The sequence below is a fragment of the Balaenoptera musculus genome, chromosome X (assembly GCF_009873245.2).
Source record: "Balaenoptera musculus isolate JJ_BM4_2016_0621 chromosome X, mBalMus1.pri.v3, whole genome shotgun sequence".
In the NCBI taxonomy this organism is placed as follows: Eukaryota; Metazoa; Chordata; class Mammalia; order Artiodactyla; family Balaenopteridae; genus Balaenoptera; species Balaenoptera musculus.
Genome location: NC_045806.1, coordinates 20,620,631 through 20,641,443, shown reverse-complemented (window position 1 = coordinate 20,641,443; position 20,813 = coordinate 20,620,631). Strand labels below are relative to the sequence as shown.

The 20,813-nt window shown below is 45.1% G+C and overlaps 1 protein-coding gene and 2 non-coding genes across 6 annotated transcripts in view; 2 read left to right on the top strand and 1 right to left on the bottom strand.

The window, feature by feature from the left end:
- Positions 1–20,813, top strand: part of PCYT1B (phosphate cytidylyltransferase 1, choline, beta) — a 167,564-nt gene that overhangs the window by 102,929 nt on the left and 43,822 nt on the right. For all 4 annotated transcript variants that reach the window (XM_036841036.1, XM_036841037.1, XM_036841039.1 and 1 more), the window contains 4 exons: positions 1,712–1,863; positions 4,878–4,956; positions 17,747–17,889; positions 20,559–20,747. In XM_036841036.1, the coding sequence (XP_036696931.1) occupies positions 1,712–1,863; positions 4,878–4,956; positions 17,747–17,889; positions 20,559–20,747 (563 nt within the window). The remainder of the gene's footprint in view (positions 1–1,711; positions 1,864–4,877; positions 4,957–17,746; positions 17,890–20,558; positions 20,748–20,813) is intronic.
- Positions 4,355–4,427, top strand: TRNAA-UGC. The gene has a single exon. It is a non-coding gene; the product is annotated as a tRNA-Ala (tRNA).
- On the bottom strand, positions 6,719–6,791 carry TRNAG-GCC. The gene has a single exon. It is a non-coding gene; the product is annotated as a tRNA-Gly (tRNA).

Here is a 20,813-nt window from a genome sequence, read left to right as displayed (position 1 = left end):
GTAATCTGACAGGTTTTAATGGGATCATTCTGGCCAATGAGAACAGGCTGCTGGGGGTTGGGGGGAGGCTGGAATCCAGTGACTAGTTAGGGGGCCACTGCAGTAATCCAGGGTAGAGATGGTGAATGGGCTGGGAAGGGAGCAGTGAAGGTGGTGAGAAGAACGTGGCTTCTGGTGCGCTGTGAAGGAGCCAGCAGTTTTGCTGATGGTTTGGATGCAGAGGGTGTGAGGGCTGCAGTAGGAGGGTTTCTGAGGATGCTGGGTGTAACCGTTGGTTGTACTTACTCTGTGGCCAGGTTTGTTTCTGGATGTGGGTCATGATTTGGTTCCATCAAAATGACTGTTTTTGTTTTTATTTTTTAATTTATTTATTTTATTTATTTATTTTTGGCTGCGTTGGGTCTTCGTTGCTGCGTGCGGGCTTTCTCTAGTTGCGGCGAGCAGGAGCTACTCTTCGTTGCGGTGTGCAGACTTCTCATTGTCGTGGCTTCTCTTGTTGCGGAGCATGGGCTCTAGGGTGCGTGGGTTTCAGTAGTTGCAGCGCGTGGGCTCAGTAGTTGTGGCTTGTGGGCTCTAGAGTGCAGGCTCAGTAGTTGTGGCGCACAGGCTTAGTTGCTCCGCGGCATGTGGGATCTTCCCAGACCAGGGCTCGAACCCGTGTCCCCTGCATTGGCAGGCGGATTCTTAACCACTGTGCCGCCAGGGAAGCCCTGTATTTTTGTTTTTAAAACATATCTTGTACACTTAACATTTGTAAGGTTATTGTATGTACATAATACCTTAAAGGAAAAAAAACCTCATCTTCAGGAGTGGTCAGGGTAGTCTGACTGATTGCAGTAAGACCCTGACGGGGATATTGGTAAACAGGGACTGTAGCCACAATGACGTCTCTTCCTGACATGTAGAAAAGCTGCTTTTGCCAACAAAAATATATTCTGGATATGATAATGAATAATATTTATTGCTCACTTTATTTCGAAGCACTTCTATATAAATCCTCAAAAAATCCTTTCTAAGGCTGATAGTGGAGGATAGTTCCATCCCCATTTGAGGATTCAGGAACTCGAGACCTAGAAAAGATGGCATGTGAGAAGGATGAACTCTGCTAGATCAGATCTTCTATTTCGTGACCTTCTCCTCTTGATCGTGTGGCCCAATGTGTAGTGACTGGACCTCAATCCAGGGAACAGAAGTGCGTGTGTGTGTGTGTGCACATGTGCGCACGTGCGTGCATGTGAATCACACTTGGGTTACTAAGTACAATGATGTGTTAAAGGAATTGGAACTGATTGTTCAAACGTTCCATAACTCAGGCCTCTTGGTCCTTCTCCTTGCTCTGCCTTCTCTGTCTGTTCATTTGGTCATTTTATTTCTGGATAGTAATGTTCACTGAAGGGTGGGATAGGGAAATAAAAAGATGTGAAAGTCACATTAGGTAGCATGGAGAATAATTTTAATAAAAGCCACAGTGGAGAATGCAGTTGTAATTAACACTAAAATGAAATTCTCAATTGCCAGTGGATTTCAGCTTGCTTCACTTCCTGATCCTTCGTTCCCGTAAAAAAAACAAAAAAAAAAACTGAGTTTGATTATGTCACGCACCTAGCAAGGCTGAGTTCTTTGTCTTGCTGAAGGAGCCATGTCTGTATTGGGATGGCTGTGAGCAGGGCCTGGGCCAGCTAACAGCATTTAATGCATCTGCCTGTTTCAGTTTGCAGTGATGACCTCACCCACAAATTCAAAGGTTTCACCGTGATGAACGAAGCAGAGAGATACGAAGCGCTGAGACACTGTCGCTATGTGGACGAAGTCATCAGAGATGCTCCGTGGACACTCACGCCAGAGTTTCTGGAAAAACACAAGGTACTTATTCTTCCACGTTCTCTAAGTAGCAGAATTAGGGAGTCGTCTGTTTCTACAGCTTATACCCAGAAAGTCCAAAGACTCTTCTAATTTCGGAAAGAGGTAACTTCAGGCACTGTCATGTGATGTCACTTGATGCAGCACCTGTCCTGTGCCCACGCCTGGGGACCAACAGCATCCCACTTCCTCAGTGTGATCTCTGGAGCTAGACCACTCAGGTCCATGTGTGGCTTAACTTCTTAACTGTGGGACCTTGAGCAAGATATTGCACTCACTTACCTAAACCAGAAAATGGGTGCTGTTTTGAGGATCTAATGAGATCATCTAGTAAAACCCTTGGAACACTGGCTGGCTCAAAGCAAGAGCTCCAAAAATGTCGTCATCATTATAACCATCATTATTATTGATGCTTATGGTTCCACAGGCATCATTTTTCATGGAACAAATGACCACACATCTTATCCAGAGGGACAGGGGTCAGCCTTTAAGGAAAGAACTGTGTATCTCTGATTTTGTGACCCTGAGACTCCTACTGATAGAAGATTTTTATTAGTTGAAAACACGAGAAATCCTTTTGATCTGCATCAAATTATGTGCTTTGTATCTCCCTACCAGCCCCACATTAGGAGCTCTTCTTTCCTTTTATAAGCAGTACAAAAAAATAAGATTAAGCTGTTCTAAGAGTTTTCTATTTTTAAATTCACGATGCAGGAGAGAATAGAGAACACTGATAAATGTGCATGGGTAATAGCAGAGGAGACAATTTCCCAGCAAGAATAAAAAGAAAAAGGAAAAACTACAATATGATTTACTTCCAGCAATCACTAACACATTTTTACTAAGCATCTATTGTATCTTCAACTTGTGTGCAGCATTATGGAGATGCTGATGATGGCTGCCATTTATCGAGTACTTTCCATGTACCCAGCCCTGTGCTAAGTGCTTTGCTCTTACATGAATCGCATTCAATCTCATGGCTACCCTGAGACGTTGTTGTTGTCATACACTGGAGACGAGGAACAACTAAGTTTGAGTACGAAGAATCGAATTGATGATAATAACATTTATTGAGTACTTGCTGTGTACCAGTTATTATTTTTAGCACTTTTACATAATTATATTATTTAATCCAGTGATTCTCAAGTGGGGGCAAGTTTGCCCCCAAGGGACATTTAACGGGGCCTGGAAACATTTTTGGCCGTCATAACTAAAGGGGTGCTACTGGCATCTGCTGGGTAAAGGACAGGGGTGCTACTAAGCATCCTACAATGCACAGGACAGACTCTCCCCCTCCAACAAAGAATTTTTTTTATATAAATTTATGTACTTATTTATTTATTTATTGGCTGCATTGGGTCTTTGTTGCTGCATGTGGGCTTTCTCTAGTTGTGGCGAGTGGGGGCTAGTGTTCGTTGCGCTGCGTGGGCTTCTCATTGCGGTGGCTTCTCTTGTTGTGGAGCATGGACTCTAGGCACGTGGGCTTCAGTAGTTGTGGCACGTGGACTCAGTAGTTGTGGCTCCCAGGCTCTAGAGTACAGGCTCAGTAGTTGTAGCACACGGGCCTAGTTGCTCCGCGGCATGTGGGATCTTCCCGGACCAGGGCTCGAACCCGTGTCCCCTGCATTGGCAGGTGGATTCTTAACCACTGCACCACCAGGGAAGTCCCTCCAACAAAGAATTATCTAGTTCAAAATGTCACTAGTACCAAGGTTGAGAAATCCTGATTTAATCCTTACCACTAAATTATGAGTTATATAGCTAGCAAGTGGTGGGGCAGGAATCTATACACAGCAAAATTAAACTGTTACTCTACCTCTCAAGGTGGAGTGAAGCCTTGTCAAAGGGCTTTGAAAGTTAGGCAAGAAGTTTTTACTTGATGGAGGAGGAAACAAGGAACTAGTGCAGATCAGCAGGCACAAGGATGACAAGAAGAAAATTCTGTTTAAGGAGGTCCCCCCACCATGTGACAGAGGGATGGCTTGGAGAGGAAAGAGCCTGCAGTGAGGAAGGTCAGGTACAAGTTGGTATTAATAATCCAGGTGATGGGGCCCTGGATTTGGCATAAGCAATGGAGAGGAAGTGATGGGTGTATGCACTCATGTACACACACACACACACAGACACACACACACACCAATGGAACTTGTGACCTATGTGCTATGGAGAGTGAAGAAAGTAGGAAAAAAAGGCTTATTCCAAGGTGTTTGGAGCCTAAGTAAACTTAGAAAATGGAGGTGCCCTTGGAAGGGGCACCAGTTTTCAGGATGAATTAAAATTCCAGACAGGTTTTTAAAGTGACAGCAAGGGTGGCAAAAGAGAAAAGGGTGACTTTTGGGCAAATTTGACAAGTTTTATCATTTCAGCAGCCGTATGACCCAACTGAAGTAGTAATACTTGCCCTACCTGCCTCACCAGGTGGTTGTATGAATCAAATGCGAAGAGAGACGTGAATTCATTTCTACAATATAAAATATGACTTAAGTGGGGGAATTCCCTGGTGGTCCAGTGGTTAGGACTCTGTGCTTGCACTGCAGGGGGCACGGGTTCGATCCCTGGTTGGGGAACTAGGATCCTGCATACCGTGTGGCACGGACAAAAAAATCAATAAATAAAATATGACTTAAATGTGAGGATGGGCCTATTGCCATCAGTGGGACAGGAAATGAGGATTTTGGCTCCTCATAGCAGAGGTGATTAAAATCTGAAGAATGAGTGAATTGTGTGAAGGAGAGATTTTAGAGGCAGAAGAACAGAAGGCCAAAAACACCTACTGTCAGAGGTAAGAGAAGAAAGAGGGACCAGCAAAAGAGAGAAACCAATCTAGTTCCCATCAGCTCGTGGAAACAGAGACAGTTGGAAATACCTTTCAGTCAAGGATTCAAGTCTACCTTATAAACTGCTTATTTCAACTGCTTAATTACAACTGCTTTGTTTTTTAAAAAAATATGTATTTTCAAATTGCAGACATGCAGCCCCATCCCAGCGGTGATGTCACTCTTCTCTCTCTCCAACAGATTGACTTTGTGGCCCACGATGACATTCCGTACTCCTCTGCTGGCTCTGATGATGTTTACAAGCATATAAAGGAAGCAGGTGAGGGTCGTCCTGTGCTCAGCTGTCCCCTGTGGCATAGTAATCAGGGTTAATAAGAGACGCCTGCCCTGGCCCTGCAGCATACACATACAAGGCCCTGGAGTTTCACATGTCTCCCAAGTAGCCTCTGCAAGCCTCTGTTGACATGTGCTAAGGCTCAGCTGTGGCACAAACACCAGTTAGGTATTTATATAGAAATTAACCTGAGCACCAAAGTACTCGACTTCCGGTTTGAGGCTCGATTTTAGAGTTCATCACAGGACCTAAAATCACAGGACCCTGTTTATTTTTTTTTATTGGAGCATAATTGATTTACAGTGTTGTGTTAGTTTCTGGTGTACAGCAAAGTGATTCAGTTATATATATATATATATACACACACACACACACACACACACACACACATATATTCTTTTTAATATTCTTTCCCATTATAGATTATTACAAGATATTAAATATTGTTCCCTGTGCTATACAGTAGGACCTTGTTGTTTATCTATTTTATATATAGTAATGTGTATCTGCTAATCCCAAACTCCTAGTTTATCCCCCTCCCCGGACCCTGTTGTTTAAAGGGCAATCATTTTCCTCATTAACAATGAAATTACTTTATGTTCCCAAGAAAGTTCCTTCCAGAAGAATACAGATAACTGGCTAATTAATGATCTGGACTCCTCGTCTCCCAAGTCCAGTCCTGCCATATGTCATCCTGTCACATGATAATAATATCTTCAGGTACCACATGCAGAGGCCAAAAAAAAAAAAAAGAAAGAAAGAATGGATAAATATTTGTGGTAGTCAAGTAAAAATTAGTGGCAACTGTCATTCCTCGGCCACCTGTTTCCTCCTGAAACAGTTAACTGATGTCATGGAAGGCAGACATGGTGCCTGAGCTTTGGAAGTTGTCCCATTTGTCACTAGGCATTTCTCTTCAGGTCAGAGAGTCTGGTTGGCCCCAGGGAATTATTGGGGGACTGGAAAGAGGGAGGTTTCCTTCCATTGCGGGCTCCCCGGAATTAATTCCTTCATCAAGTACTCTTCCTACTCCTACGCTGCTCTGACTCCAGGGAAATCGCTCCTGGGGCATCATAGAAGATCTGTGGTTTCTAGCCTCAGCGGGATGCTCGGTGCTCCTTGGTAACATTTACCTCCTCTTTTTCCCCTTCCTGCCCTGATTTACCCATAACTCCTTGCGTCCTTGCATCCTTGCTTCCTCTCCTGCATCCAGAGGAAGAGGGGGGGGTATGTTTTCTGTCCCAGGCTAACCGATCATCTGAACTTACCTTCTCCCTTCCCCGAGCATGTTTTCTTTTATTCTTCCTCCCATTGTGATCCAAGGTTCTCACTCTCCAGTAGTTTCTTATCAGCTTACGTGGAAGTCTACAAAAACAAATAAACCCAAATCTTTCCTTCTGCCCGCCCTCCTGCCTCTACCTTCATCCTTGCGTGGTCCTCCTCTTAGTGGCAACTGTCATTCCTCAGTCACCTGCACTCTGACTTCTGTCCCATCTTTGCTCAGTTCTCAGATGCCCTTTGGACCACCCAATCCAGCGGCCTTAGCTCAGTCCCCCCTCTGGGCATAACGACACTGCTGACCGTGTTCTTTGCTTAGACGCTCTTGTCTTTGCTTCCATCTCTGGGACACTTCTGGGACCTTCTAATTTCCCATTGGTCTCTCTGACCACTCCTGGGGTTTTGTTTTTTTGTGTGTTTTTCTTTCTTAATATCTTTTGGCCGCACCATGGGGCATGTGAGATCTTAGTTCCCCGACCAGGGATCGAACCCGTGCCCACTGCATTGGCAGTGCAGAGTCTTAACCACTGGGCCACCAGGGAAGTCCCCACTCCTGGGTTTTGTTACTGGGTTTCTCTCCCTGTCTCACCAGCCTCAGCTCTGTGCTCTGCCTTCCACACGCTCTACACTCCAGGTACACGGAATCTGTCCTGGTTTCCAGACACACCTCCGCTTTATACCTTTGCTCCAGCTGTTCTCTGGGCTTGGAATGCCCTTCCTCTGAGCATCTTGGGCAGGGCCCAGCTGAGGAGCCAACCCGGACATGCACCCTCTCCCTGGGGCATGATTCAGCACAACCCCCGCCCTCTTCAGAGGCAGACACTCTTCGCACATGGACCTCCTTTTCAGCTCCCTTCTCCTGATTGTGTGTGTGTGGGGGTGGGTGTGTGTCCCTAGCTAGAGTGAAGTGCCACAGGCCACGGCCATAACTCATCCATCTTTGCGTCCCCAGCACAGTCCCTGGTACATTTGTGGTGCTCCTTAAGTGCTGGCTGAACAAGAGAGTGCTTTTATTGAGTACGATGGGGAGGCAGTTTAAGATGGAAGCCTTTTGTGTGCAGGGGCTCTTCCCAACACACGGGGAATGGAGCCATTTACCTAGATAATGCGGGCACACACTTCTGTCTTGTGGAATGGTTCATATTATTTAGATGTAAGGGTGATATTTTGGCCTGAGTGATATGGACCTTTCATCCAATGTGTTGGCTTTTCACTGGCATCTTGGCCTCTGAATCCCTCGCACACCTCTTTATTGAAGGAGATGCTGACGACAAGTGCTGAGTTACTCCAAACCATCTTAGCCTCACAGCCCAACAAAATCTCCGTGAAAGATGGAAGGGCTCACTCTTTGACTAGTTTCAAAAATGACTGTGATCTGAAAGATCTTTGAAATTATATCTATGAATTTGCATCTTTCTTGCTCTACTTTATAACAGGCAAAAACTCACAAATTATAGGTGCTCTTTGGGGCAAATGTATAATGGAAAAGTAGTCTCGGCTATACCCAATACTCATCATTTTCCTGAGCTGAGGTTTTCTGTCAATGTCACAGGGTTTCAAATAATCACCAGGAATCAAAATAGTCATTGCTGGGATTTTAAAATTAGAGAAATACAAATCAAAACTACAATGAGATATCATCTCACACCGGTCAGAATGGCCATCATCAAAAAATCTAGAAACAATAAATGCTGGAGAGGGTGTGGAGAAAAGGGAACCCTCTTGCACTGTTGGTGGGAATGTAAATTGATACAGCCACTATGGAGAACAATATGGAGGTTCCTTAAAAAACTAAAAATAGAACTACCATACGACCCAGCAATCCCACTACTGGGCATATACCCTGAGAAAACCGTAATTCAAAAAGAGTCACGTACCAAAATGTTCATTGCAGCTCTATTTACAATAGCCAGGACATGGAAGCAACCTAAGTGTCCATCATCGGATGAATGGATAAAGAAGATGTGGCACATATATACAATGGAATATTACTCAGCCATAAAAAGAAACGAAATGGAGTTATTTGTAGTGAGGTGGATGGAGTTAGAGTCTGTCATACAGAGTGAAGTCAGAAAGAAAAAAACAAATACAGTGTGCTAACACATATATATGGAATCTAAGGGAAAAGAAAGGTCATGAAGAACCTAGTGGCAAGACGGGAATAAAGACACAGACCTACTAGAGAACGGACTTGAGGATATGGGGAGGGGGAAGGGTAAGATGTGACAAAGTGAGAGAGTGGCATGGACATATATACACTACCAAATGTAAAATAGATAGCTAGTGGGAAGCAACAACATAGCACAGGGAGATCAGTTTGGTACTTTGTGACCACCTAGAGGGGTGGGATAGGGAGGGTGGGAGGGAGCGAGATACAAGAGGGAAGAGATATGGGAACATATGTATATGTATAACTGATTCACTTTGTTATAAAGCAGAAACTAACACACCATTGTAAAGCAATTATACTCCAATAAAGATGTTAAAAAAATAAAATAAAATAAAATACCCAGCCTCCCCAGATTATATCCATTTGGATTACTTAAAAAGACAGCTGGGGTAAAGGTAATTACTTCTATCCTCTTACAGGATCAGATATGGTTTTTCTGACTCTATAAGTGGAGCTGTCCAAGGTTGAGGAGGCAGTACGGTAACCTGAATTCCTTAGTTTCTCCATCCATCTTCCTTCATCAGACCATCTTCCATAAACTTCCCATAAGCCTGTTGCTGCCTGAGAATCTTGGAGCGAGGAAGAGTTTGAGGAAGGGATGGAATGGAATTGGTATTTTAGCTAAAGGTAGATGCAGAAGTAGATTTTTAATGGCTTAGTTTATTTTCTGCTATTTTATTTTCTACCATACATCTCATCTATAGGTACTGTAGGTGCATCCGTGCATACTTTCCTACATACATTAAGCCATTAGCTGGCATGGTACAGATACTGTAGTTTAGTGAGCTACCATATGCTTTACTTAGGCATTTCAAGAAGTCGAATACATGCCACTTTATATTTGAGCTGTCCCCATTGCTGGCACTTGCATCAGAGCCATCTTGCCCCTTCCTGGAGGCCACTGGGACTCCACCCATGTTGGTCCCACCATCCTTCACCCTCAGCCTGCTGCCGCTACAGCCTTTTCCTGGTGTCCAGGGACCTTCAGAGTCTGAAGGTAGAACGGGCTCCTAAGGGTCACTCACCCACTCTTCTACCTCCTCTTTGGCATCACTGCCAGATCCAGGGAGAACTGATGCTTGCACGTCTCCCATGAGGGGGAGCTTCCTCTCTCCCAAGGCAGCCCATTCTGTCTTTGGATGGTTTTGACTCTCGTTGGTTAACACACAAACCGCTGAGTGCATCCACAAGCCTGAAATTGTTGGTGGGAAAATGGGATACAAAGATAAATAAGACAGCCCTCACCCTTGACAGAGAGCAGAGCCAGATATAAATAATTACACCAAAATATTAGAAGCCTGCTATATATAGCAGGCATGGGAGGTGTGTCCAAAGGTGGGAGTATATGAGGAAGTGCAGCGTATTGGGGGAAAATCAACAATGTTCATGTGGTAAAGGGTGCGTGGAGGTGGCAGCAGAGAGAAAAACTGGCAGGACGGGTGGTTTAGGCTTCATTCTGTGCGTCACAGGGAGCCAGATGCCACTCGGAGGCGGGGGAGTGCCAGGAACAGCTCTCTTGCGGGGGAAGGACAACTGGGTAAGGGGCAAGAGGAATTTCTGTAACCAGACTTAGGAGCTCCCGTTTCCACAGATGACAGAAAAAAAAAAATAAACCCACTCTTGACACTTGAAGTAATTCAGACTCTTCAAGGTTTGCACTTAGACCATGTGGACTCAACTTGTGGCCTTTTTCTCCTGGCATGATCTGAGTACTGGCTTGGATGGGGTGCGGATCTGGCCCTGCTGACCTGTTGTTGTGGGGTATCAAGACCTGCTCAGCCATCATCCCCGGCTACCAGATCCCCATGGCCGCCGCCTCCATCTGTTCCCCAGCCACGTCCCTCTTTGGCCTGTCCCTGCCACAGCCTCTGCCTCACTACCCGCCTCCCCGCAGTACAGGTGTGCCGCCCAGCAGTCATGCTGATCTCAAGTCCCAGCTACCGTCAGTGCTCCCTGAGAGGGTCCCCAGGAACGTCTAATATGTCCTCCACCATTACTGGAGGGCGGTGGGAGGGAGCCACATGAGGCCCTGTGTGACCTGCTCGCCTTGAGGAATGCTCCACCGAGGCCTCCGCATGTTGGCACGGGGCCTCTGTGGGACCATTTCCTCCCACAGTTCCTCGAGGTAAACAGGGTGCCAGCCCCTCTGCTCTGGGCTTGCTCAGGGGGTCTCTTCCTTGCCTCTGCCCCTGGGGTTTGAACCTGAGTCAGGGCAAGACAGAGGACCTGCTTCTATTCTCTTGCTTCTGATCGCTCCCTGGGCTTTTCCCTCAACGTCAGGAAGGTGCTTTCTTCTCCCCGGAGGGCAGGAAACTGCCCCTGTGTTAATTTCATGTCTTTCCCCACTCCAGGGCTTACAGTTAAACATTCTATACCCTGAACCACTCAGCCTCTGGTTCTTGATCATCAAAGGGACACTCCTGGGATGTAGGAAACCCTTTCTGCAGTCCTCAAAGCCTGGCTCTTTCAAGTGAAAGCCTTACCTTTCATAACTATTCTTTTGGAAATGAGCCTTCAGAAGAGCTTGTTTCAGAAGTCAAAAGCTGAACACAGTCTCCTGTATTCTCAGCTACATCTGCTTTCCCCTGAGGTGATGGAGGTCTCAGCATCAGTGGGAAGAGGGCTTCAGGACAGACATCATCCCCAGAAATGAAAATGACATTGGATAATATATCAGAAATTTATTCTGCTATGTATAATGTACTCAGTCTCCCTAATGGAGTTTTTTGTTGGTTCACATCCTTTTGGGGCCAGCTGGGGGAACTCCTTGCTACCCTGAGCTGGTCAGGTCTGTACTGTTCTCTTAGAAAGGGCTCCCTTGGTGGTCAGGAGCATTGGGTAAGAACGGGAGGCCTGACATTCTCAGATACCAGTCTTGTTTGTAAGGAGTTCCAAGGAAGGAAACCCCATACGCTTTAGACTTGGAAGGCTGCTAGGAAACATGGCGAGGTGGGGTTTGGTGGGTTGGAGAGGAGGGAGGAGGGGGAGAAACTGCCTGATGTGTCAGTAACACAGTGACGGGTTATGGCATGGGGCGAGTATTACCTCTTTAAGTCTTTGTAAGATCTGAGCTGTGAGCAAGCTGCTCCTTTCCTAAAGTTGTCGTGAAGGGCCTGGTATACACAAGTGCTTGTCAAGTGTCACTGTGCCTACAGATCCCTGCAGGATCTTGTTCAAATGCAGATTTGGGTTCAGTAGGTCTGGTGGGACCTAAGATCCCCATTTCTAATGAGCTCCCAGGTTGTTAGCTACTGCAGGTTCATAAAGCTCACTTAGAGTAGCATGAATCCAGACCAGGGATTCTGGTTCACCCAGAATTACCCCAGGGGTTACCCCCAGGTTTAATTGAGTCAGCATGTCCTGGGGTGACAGTTCTTCGACTGCCTTGTAGAGCAGCAACAAGCATTTACTGGTGGTTTTATTTCTGGGTGAATAGCCTCTAGTGAGCTAACAGAAAGTTACTTTCCTGATTTTAGGAATCAGGAAAACCTCAAGTTCTAGTTGTTGGGTGTAGAAACAGGTCCAATATTTTTCTGACTCTAAGCAATTGATCATCCGATTGTCGCATAACAAATTATTGCTGCAGTTAGTGACTTAAAAGAGCCACTTTAGGGACTTCCCTGGCGGTCCAGTGGTTAAGACTCCATGCTCCCAATGCAGGGGGCACAGGTTCCATCCCTGGTCAGGGCACTAAGATCCTGCCTGCTGCACGGCATGGCCAAAAAAAAGAGCCACTTAATTTTGCTCATGATTTTGTGGAACAGGATTCCAGTAAGGGCTTGACTGGGTGGTTCTTGCTCAGGGTCTCTCAAACGGTTGTAGTCAGACACTGGCCCAGTTGGGCTGGAGGTCCCTGATGGCGCACTTAAGTGGCTGGCAGTGGGTGCTGGCTGTTGACAGGGAGCTCAGCTGGGGTTGACACTGGTTCTGGCCTTGGAAGCCACCCAGCATCACTTATGCCACATTCTATTTGTTATAAGCACGTCACGAAGGCCAGCTCAGATTCCAAGGGACAGGAATCGTGCCCATCTTTAATCCACCACAATTCCCACTTCCAAATTGAATAGCCAGGTGGCATTTTACTTGCTCTGGGAGCACAGGCATAAGACTTACGTGTGACTTTTCATAGGCACAAGGACCCTTTCTTGTGGTCCATTGATCTACTCTGCTGATTCCTCACCAAGGGAGAGCCACGGTAGAAATCTGTTTGGGGCCCAGGTAGCGAAGGCCAGAGCGTTCGTCGTGGGAGAAAGATGCTCAGAAATGGCGTCAGCATCCACATTTGGCTTTTATCCTCTAATCGAGGTTCATTCTGAAAGTCAAAAATCACTTTATATGAAGCCAGAGATATCGAGGGCATGAATTAAACTTTACAGCCCTCTGCTCTGCTTGTCAGAACATGTCAAAATTCTCCAGCAAAGCTGGATGAAAAGATGGAGCTTAAATGAAGTAGACTGTAAGGTCCACATTACTCATCGTCATTCTAATATTGCCTACTACTGTTGAAAGTTTCCTTCATTAACATGTGCTTTGCTGCTTCTTAAAATAGCTCCATAACCAAATGCCGCAGTTCTGAAAAGCATGATGAAAAAGGTTCTTTGATCACGCTCGTTACTGAATATTTTTAGCAGAGCAATAATTAGGATTTGGAGGAAGCTGGGTGCCTCATTATGTCAGCAGAGGGCTTGGCTTCTTTCAGAGACCTACCTCCCAACCAGCCAAAGCAAATCTCTCCCCAGCCCCAACTTTCAGTTACTCTGCCGCAGACACTTCACCCTGTGGCTTCAAAGAAACGGTGAGCTCACGTCACCAGTGTCTGAGTGACTTGCTAAAATCAGTTAGTGGCGAGAGAGTCTCCTTAACATTTCAGCCGGCCGTGGTTGTGAGTGAAATGCCTGCCTACTGAAAGACGGGCTATACTCCTCCCCAGGAAGCTCCCGGCTGCTCTAGCCAAGGTGAGGAAGTTGTCTCAGGCCCCCTGGCTTGGGACCCCTCAGGGTTCTTTGCCCACTAGAGCCCCGTGCACAGTTGGGTGCTATTTATATCCATGCCTTTATATGTCGGCACCCTCTGCCTTCTACTTAGTTTTCTATTTGAGTCCGCTTTCTTAGAAGGTGCTAAAAGAAGTTTCTGGCCTCGGGGCCAACCCCAACTCTGCCCTCTGAGCCACAGTATATTAGAAACTGGATGCTTTGTCTGTGACAGCAGGGCCACGCTGCTGCCGATACTGTCAATGTGCAGATGGCGGCGAAGGAAAGCTCCAAAGGGACGCCCTGGTGGGGGCTGGAAGGCTGACAAATTCACCACTGTCCACAGCATCCGAGAGAACTGGATTTGGAAAGGCACTCAGACATCAGTGTGCATCTAGTCACTCATTCAACAAATATTCCTGGTGCCTGCTTGTCACCCAGTGCTGAGGATACAGACGAGAATAAGGCAGGAGCGCTTCCTTCCCTCAGGCAGCTGATAGTCAGGTGGGAAAGGCGGTTATGGAACAAGTTGTCTGGGAATATTTGAAGGAAGAGAGCAGTGGACCATGGGAGAGAATAATAAGCAGGAAGACCCAGTCTGGGCTTTGAGAGATTTTCTTGAGGGAGTGATGCTAAAGGTGAACCCCAGTGGACGGCCGAGAGTTAACCAGGTGGAGAGTATGTGGCAGAGTGAGGGGAGGGGGCAGCCCTTGGAGGACACTGAAGTCCAGGGCCGCTGGGCCAAGGCAGGGCCAGCCTGTTGCTCAGCTCCACAGAAAACAATGAGAAGGGCGCCCGCTGCATCTGCGTGGCACAGGGGCCTTGGCTTAGGGAGGGAAGGCGGAACGCGGGTCTGAGATGAGACTGGAGAGAAGCACAGGGAAGAGAGAAGGCAAACTGCCTCAGAGTCAAGTTAAGGATTTGAATCCAAATACAAAGGACAGTAGAAAGCCAACTAAGGATGCTGAGCAGGTATCTGACTTCTATTTTGAAAGACTGCTCTGCGGCTCTTGCTACGTGGAGAGTAGATTGAGGGGACAGAAAAGCGACATCCCTGGAGACTGGTTTTGAGGCTCTTGCTGTAATCTTTGAACAAGATGGGGTTAGATTGGTTTAGATGGAGGATGGAGAAAAGTGGGTGAACCAGGGAGACATTTAGGAAGTAGATTGGTGAGTAGAAGGAAACTGATTGGACGTAAGGAGTGAGGGAGAGGGAGGCGGCAGATGAGGCCAAGGTCATCTTGTGCAGCCACCTCATTTCTCAGCTTTGGAGGCTGAGGTTAAGTAACTTGCCTTCTGAGGCTTGAGTGACTTGCCCAAGTGTACAAACGGAGGACCCAGCACCCTTGTCCCTAGGCTCTGTCCATCATGCTGTCTCATGCCTGATATCTCTGACTGAGTGACCATTATCATATTAGATAGAAAGATCTCAATTGCCAACACGTCATTTCAGTTGACAACAGAAGTGCAAGCATAAACCAGATTCTTTTCAAAATTTTAATTTTACATTGGAGTATAGTTGATTAACAATATTGTGTTAGTTTCAGGTGTACAGCAGGGTGATTCAGTTATACATATACATGTATCTATTCTTTTTCAAGTTCTTTTCCCATTTAGGTTATTACAGAATATTGAGTAGAGTTCCCTGTGCTGTACAGTAGGTCCTAGCTGATTATGTATTTTAAATATAGCAGTGTGTATATGTCAATCCCAGTCTCCCAATCTATCCCTTCCCCCTGGTAACCATAAGTTCATTCTCTAAGGCTGTGAGTCTGTTTCTGTTTTGTAAATAAGTTCATTTGTATCATTTTTTTAGATTCCACATATAAGCGATATGATATTTGTCTTTGTCTTACTTCACCTAGTATGATAATCTCCAGGTCCCTCCATGTTGCTGCAAATGGCATTATTTCATTCTTTTTGATGGCTGAGTAATATTCCATCGTATATATGTACCACATCTTCTTTATCCATTCCTCTGTCGATGGACATATGGGTTGCTTCCATGTCTTGGTTCTTGTAAACAGTGCTGCAGTGAACATTGGGGTGCATGTATCCTTTTGAACCATGGTTTTCTCCAGATATATGCCCAGGAGTGGGATTGCTGGATCATATGGGAACTGTATTTTTAGTTTTTTAAGGAACCTCCATACTGTTCTCCATAGTGGCTATACGAATTTATATTGCCACCAACAGTGCAAGAGGGTTCCCTTTTCTCCACACCCTCTCCAGCATTTACTGTTTGTAGACCTTTTTTTTGTTTTTAAGAGGAGCGTGTTTTATTTATTTATTTACTTTTGGCCACACTGCACGGCTTGCAGGAGCTCAGTTCCCTGACCAGGGATTAAACCTGGGCCATGGCAGTGAAAGCCCAGAATCCTAACCACCTGGCCACCAGGGAACTCCCTGTTGGTAGACTTTTTGATGATGGCCATTCTGACTGGTGTGAGGTGATATCTCATTGTAGTTCTGATTTGCATTTCTCTAATAATTAGCGATGTTGAGCGTCTTTTTCATATGCCTCTTGGCCATCTGTATATCTTCTTTGGAGAAATGTCTATTTATGTCTTCTGCCCATTTTCTGATTGAGTTGTTTGTTTTTTTGATACTGAGCCACATGAGCTGTTTGTAAATTTTGGAGACTAATCCCTTGTCAGTCACATCGTTAGCAAATATTTTCTCCTATTCTGTGGGTTGTCTTTTCGTTTTGTTTATGGTTTCCTTTGCTGTGCAAAAGCTTTTGAGTTTCATTAGGTCCCATTTATTTGTGTTTCATTTCCGTTACTCTAGGAGATCAAAAAAGATATTGCTGCGATTTACGTCAAAGAGTGTTCTGCCTCTCTTTTCCTCTAAGAGTTTTATAGTATCCAGTCTTACATTTAGGTCTTTAATCCATTTTGAGTTTATTTTTGTGTATGGTGTTAAAGGATGTTCTAATTTCATTTTTCTACATGTAGTTGTCCAATTTCCCTAGCACCATTTATTGAAGAGACTGTCTTTCCTCCATTGTATAGTCTTGCCTCCTTTGTCATAGATCAGTTGACCATAGGTGCGTGGGTTTACTTCTGGGCTTTCTATCCTGTTCCATTGATCTATATTTCTGTTTTTGTGCCAATACCATACTATTTTGATGACTGTAGCTGTGTAGTATAGTCTGAAGTCAGCGAGCCCGATTCCTCCAGCTCCATTTTTCTTTCTCAAGATTGCTTTGGCTATGCAAGGTCTTTTGTGTCTCCATACAAATTAAAATTTTTTTTGTTCTAGTTCTGTGAAAAATGCCATTGGTAATTTGATAGGCGTTGCATTGAATCTGTAGATTGCCTGGGGTAGTGTAGTCATTTTAACAATTTGATTCTTCCAATCCAAGAACATGGTATATCTTTGCATCTATTTGTGTCATCTTTGATATCACCAGATTCTTGTCTTTGATAACATTTGTGACTTCTTTATGGCCCTGTATTGGTACACCCAAATATATCTTTGAGGACTTTTAGGAAGTTCTATGAGGAATTGGCATCCTCTGTGCTTGTTTGTTTTTACTCAGTCCCACAGAGTCTAGATGAAAGGGCCTTTGAGTGGTGAAACCACCATTCGGAGTAGATTGTTCTTAGAGGGATAAAATCATCTAGCATCCCCTGGGCATGTCTTTCAATCAGAGACAACAAAAATAGTCCACCCTTTTTCTTATCCTTCGCTGTAATGTGACGCAGAACTCCCAGGGGAAGAAGGGGAGTTGCTGTGATCTAATTCGTTGACTCGGTTGTTATTCTCCATTCACTTATTCATTTAATTTGCATTTATTGAGCACTTTCCATGTGCTAGACACCAGGGCACTGAGCTGGGTGCTGGGAATGCAAAGATGATCAAGGCACAACCTGTGCTTTCAGAATGTTCCGTTTCTACAAGGAGACGGATATCTAAAATACTTTTGTTAATGGAAATCAAGTTTATATTCTAAGTGCTGTGGTTTCTGCCTGGTGATGTCAGGAAAGACTTTGCAGAGGCATAGCCTTGAACCCAGACCCTGTAGGATAAGGAGCAACTCTGCAGATGCTGTGGGCAGGGAAGGGGGATCTGGGGCAGAAAAGAAGGGCTTGGCATGAGCAAATGTCGGGAGATGGGTGAGCGCCTGGTGCATCCAGGGAATAGGTCTAGGATGACGAACACACAGTGTTTATGGCAGGGAGGGAGTGTCCGGAACTGAGCCTGGCAGAGTCAGCTGGGGCCAGATGTGAAAGCCTCACTGACACACCTAAGAGCTGCCACTTTGTCCTGGAAAGGAGGGCCATTCAAGAAAAGGGGTCACCCGGGGCCACCTTAGTTGTTTTTCTTTATTCTGTCTTTCCTATTCGAACAGGAATGTTTGTTCCAACGCAGAGAACGGAAGGCATCTCAACATCAGACATCATCACCAGGATTGTCCGTGACTATGATGTTTATGCCCGACGCAATCTCCAGAGAGGGTACACAGCCAAGGAACTGAATGTCAGCTTTATAAATGTAAGTGTGCCACCCCGTACCCTCTGAGGACCAGCACGTCACACTACTGCTGCCACTGTCTATTAATCACTTACTATACGCCACGTGGTATTCTTGATGTTTGACATTTGTCTCATCCAATCCATATAACAGCCCAGTGATGTATTATTATCCCCGTTTTATAGATGGAGAAACCAGTGTCCAAAGGGGTAACATAAGTTGACGAAGGCACACAGGTAGTGAGTGAGCTTCACATTTTCTAAAGGAGCTGCCTCGCCTCCCTCTCCTCACCCCAACCTCCCCCTTTAGAGTTCTCAGACTTGGGTGAAGGACTTCCGGGAGATCTGCCCTCACAAAAGGCAAGAGTTGTCTTCTGCTCAAAGGGAAGGAAGGAGGGCAGAGGCAGTGAAAAGCTAAACCCAGAGAAAATGCTTTCTTGTTTTAACATTTTACAACTTTCATTTTATTAAGGCCTTACAGATGCTCATTAGAAACCTTAACAGCCGCTTTTTTTTATATTGTCCAGAGAAATTACAGCTGCTTAAATAAAGCCCAAAGTCTCTGGCTTCCTTTTGTATTTCTGCTGTATTGTTCCCACAGAGCTGCTGTTAGTTTAATAATAGAGCGACTGTTAAAACAATGTTTAAAACAAGCAAAACAAGCTGTTAAAAAGCAAAGAGGGCAGCACAGTTGCTGGAGGTGATGCTCGCGAGTCTGGATGACTGTATTGGCCTGGACTCCGAGGCGCGCATGGAGTTGAGTAAAATCAGAACTCTCCGTTCGTACAGAATTTCCACCCGCCGAAACAGATACTGTCCAAGAGCGATTTTTCTACAAAACTAGATGCTTATAAGTATGTGCAGCCACAGTTATCCAGCAGCTTACACAAATCGATCATCCGTGCCTCCGAACGAGGAAGGGTTCAGGAATCACAAGTCAGTCATTATTAGTCGTCCTCGCGAGGCAGGGAGCGTTGGGAGTCCAGGCTCTGTGGCTTCGTACAAACTGGGCAACAAAATGGAAAATGTCGGGTTCAAGTGGCACCGGAACAAGTGGCTGAAAAGAATTCCGGCAAAGTGGTTATTTGGTATCTTATAGAGCATAAAGCCCTGGTTATTTCAATAAATTAAACTGTCTGTTCTTTTAAATTGAATTCAGTAACCCATCCAAGCATGTCGAGCCATTTCCAAAAGTTATTGCTCACGCTCTTTCAACGGCCTGTGGATAAGCCACTTAGCTCAAGGAACCGTGTAGTCAGTGTGGATGAGCCCGTTGCTTTTCTGTGACAACAAACCTGGCTGCAGCTCAGAGAGAAAATCAAACGTGTTGGATGGGCGTGTAGATGAATCACAGAACCTCAGAGGTGGCAGGAACCCGTCGCCCAGTCCAAGTCCCTGAATTTAGAAATGAGGAAAGCTGAGCTCAGAGAGGGATGTGGCTAAAGTCCTTCAAGCAAAGTAGAGGTGGAGGCAGCGGCGGCCTCCCAGCCTTTTGGCTCGTGGTCCAGTGTTCATTCTAGTATTCCGTGCTGCTCCTGAGAGCTGCATATAGATAGTAACCACGTATTATGTATAGCTGGCTGGCAGCACAGATAGCTCGCACCCCACCCTGAGGCTGCAGTAAGGTTTGTGAAGTCTAGATCAGGGAATCCTGACCCAGTTTTGTAATACTGTACCTGGCTCAAAAAATTCTGAAATATGAAATGGACTTCAGTTCCATATAGTGAAGAAAAGTGATAAACCTTATTACCTCTCCAGGAGAAAATGTATTATGATTGCATGGAGGAAAAGAGCCTTTGTTTCATCTTATTTTTATGGTTTTGATTCCATTCTCACCAGGTAACATGATTAAATGCCTCTGCAGCGTAATAGTAATCAAACAGCCAACACACACTGAAGCTTCTACTAAATGCCAGGCTTTGTGCCAAGCACTTTACATGCATTATCTTATCTAATTGTTATAGCACCCCTATAGGGTAGGGACGATAATTATCCCTATCTTACAGATGAGAAAACTGAGGTTTAGAGATGACACGTGACTTGCCCAACATATGTGCCTTCCAGGCACATAGGTATAGCAATGCTGCATAAAGGCTATGAACAAAATCCCAGTCCAGAGAAGCTATCAGAACAAAATCTTTCTTCGTTACCAAGGAAACTGATGCAGTTCCATTAGCTTAATGGCAAATATCATGACAGTGACAATTTTAGTATAACACATGGGTTCTAAGGCCCAGCCAATATTTCAACCAATATTGGTTTTAACAATGTCCCAGTAAAATAGGGAGCTCAGGTAGCTTCTGAGTGGCCATTCTATGTACAATTCATATTTTTGTCTAAGTCTCAGGAGAATTGAGGGGCTGTATTCACCCAGTATCTCTCCATAATAAAGAACAAATGTATACTTTTGGTTCTTCTCTTATATAAGTGAATTCAACTCCAATATTTACAAGAAAGAGAACATTAAAACCACTTGTACTTCACTGTACACATTCAAGTAGACTAATGAGAAGTGACTTTTCTTACAAGAGAGGGCCTTCCTGTCAATCCAGCCCTTGGGAAATAGCAGCCTGACTCTTCAGGTTAAGAACACACATGAGTTGAAATAAAATATGACCATTCTGTGAATGATTGATTTCTCCCATGCCCTCTTGGATAAATCCATTTCTTTCTCCTTTAATTTTGGACCAGGAGAAGAAGTACCGCTTCCAAAACCAGGTAGACAAGATGAAGGAAAAGGTCAAAAACGTGGAGGAAAAATCAAAGGAATTTGTTAACAGAGTGGAAGAAAAGAGTCATGATCTAATTCAAAAGTGGGAAGAGAAATCGAGGGAATTCATTGGCAACTTCCTAGAACTGTTTGGGCCTGATGGAGCATGGGTATGTAATTATTTCACTTGGCCCTACAATAATGGGTGTTTTCAGTTTATCCTCCTTTCCAAGGAA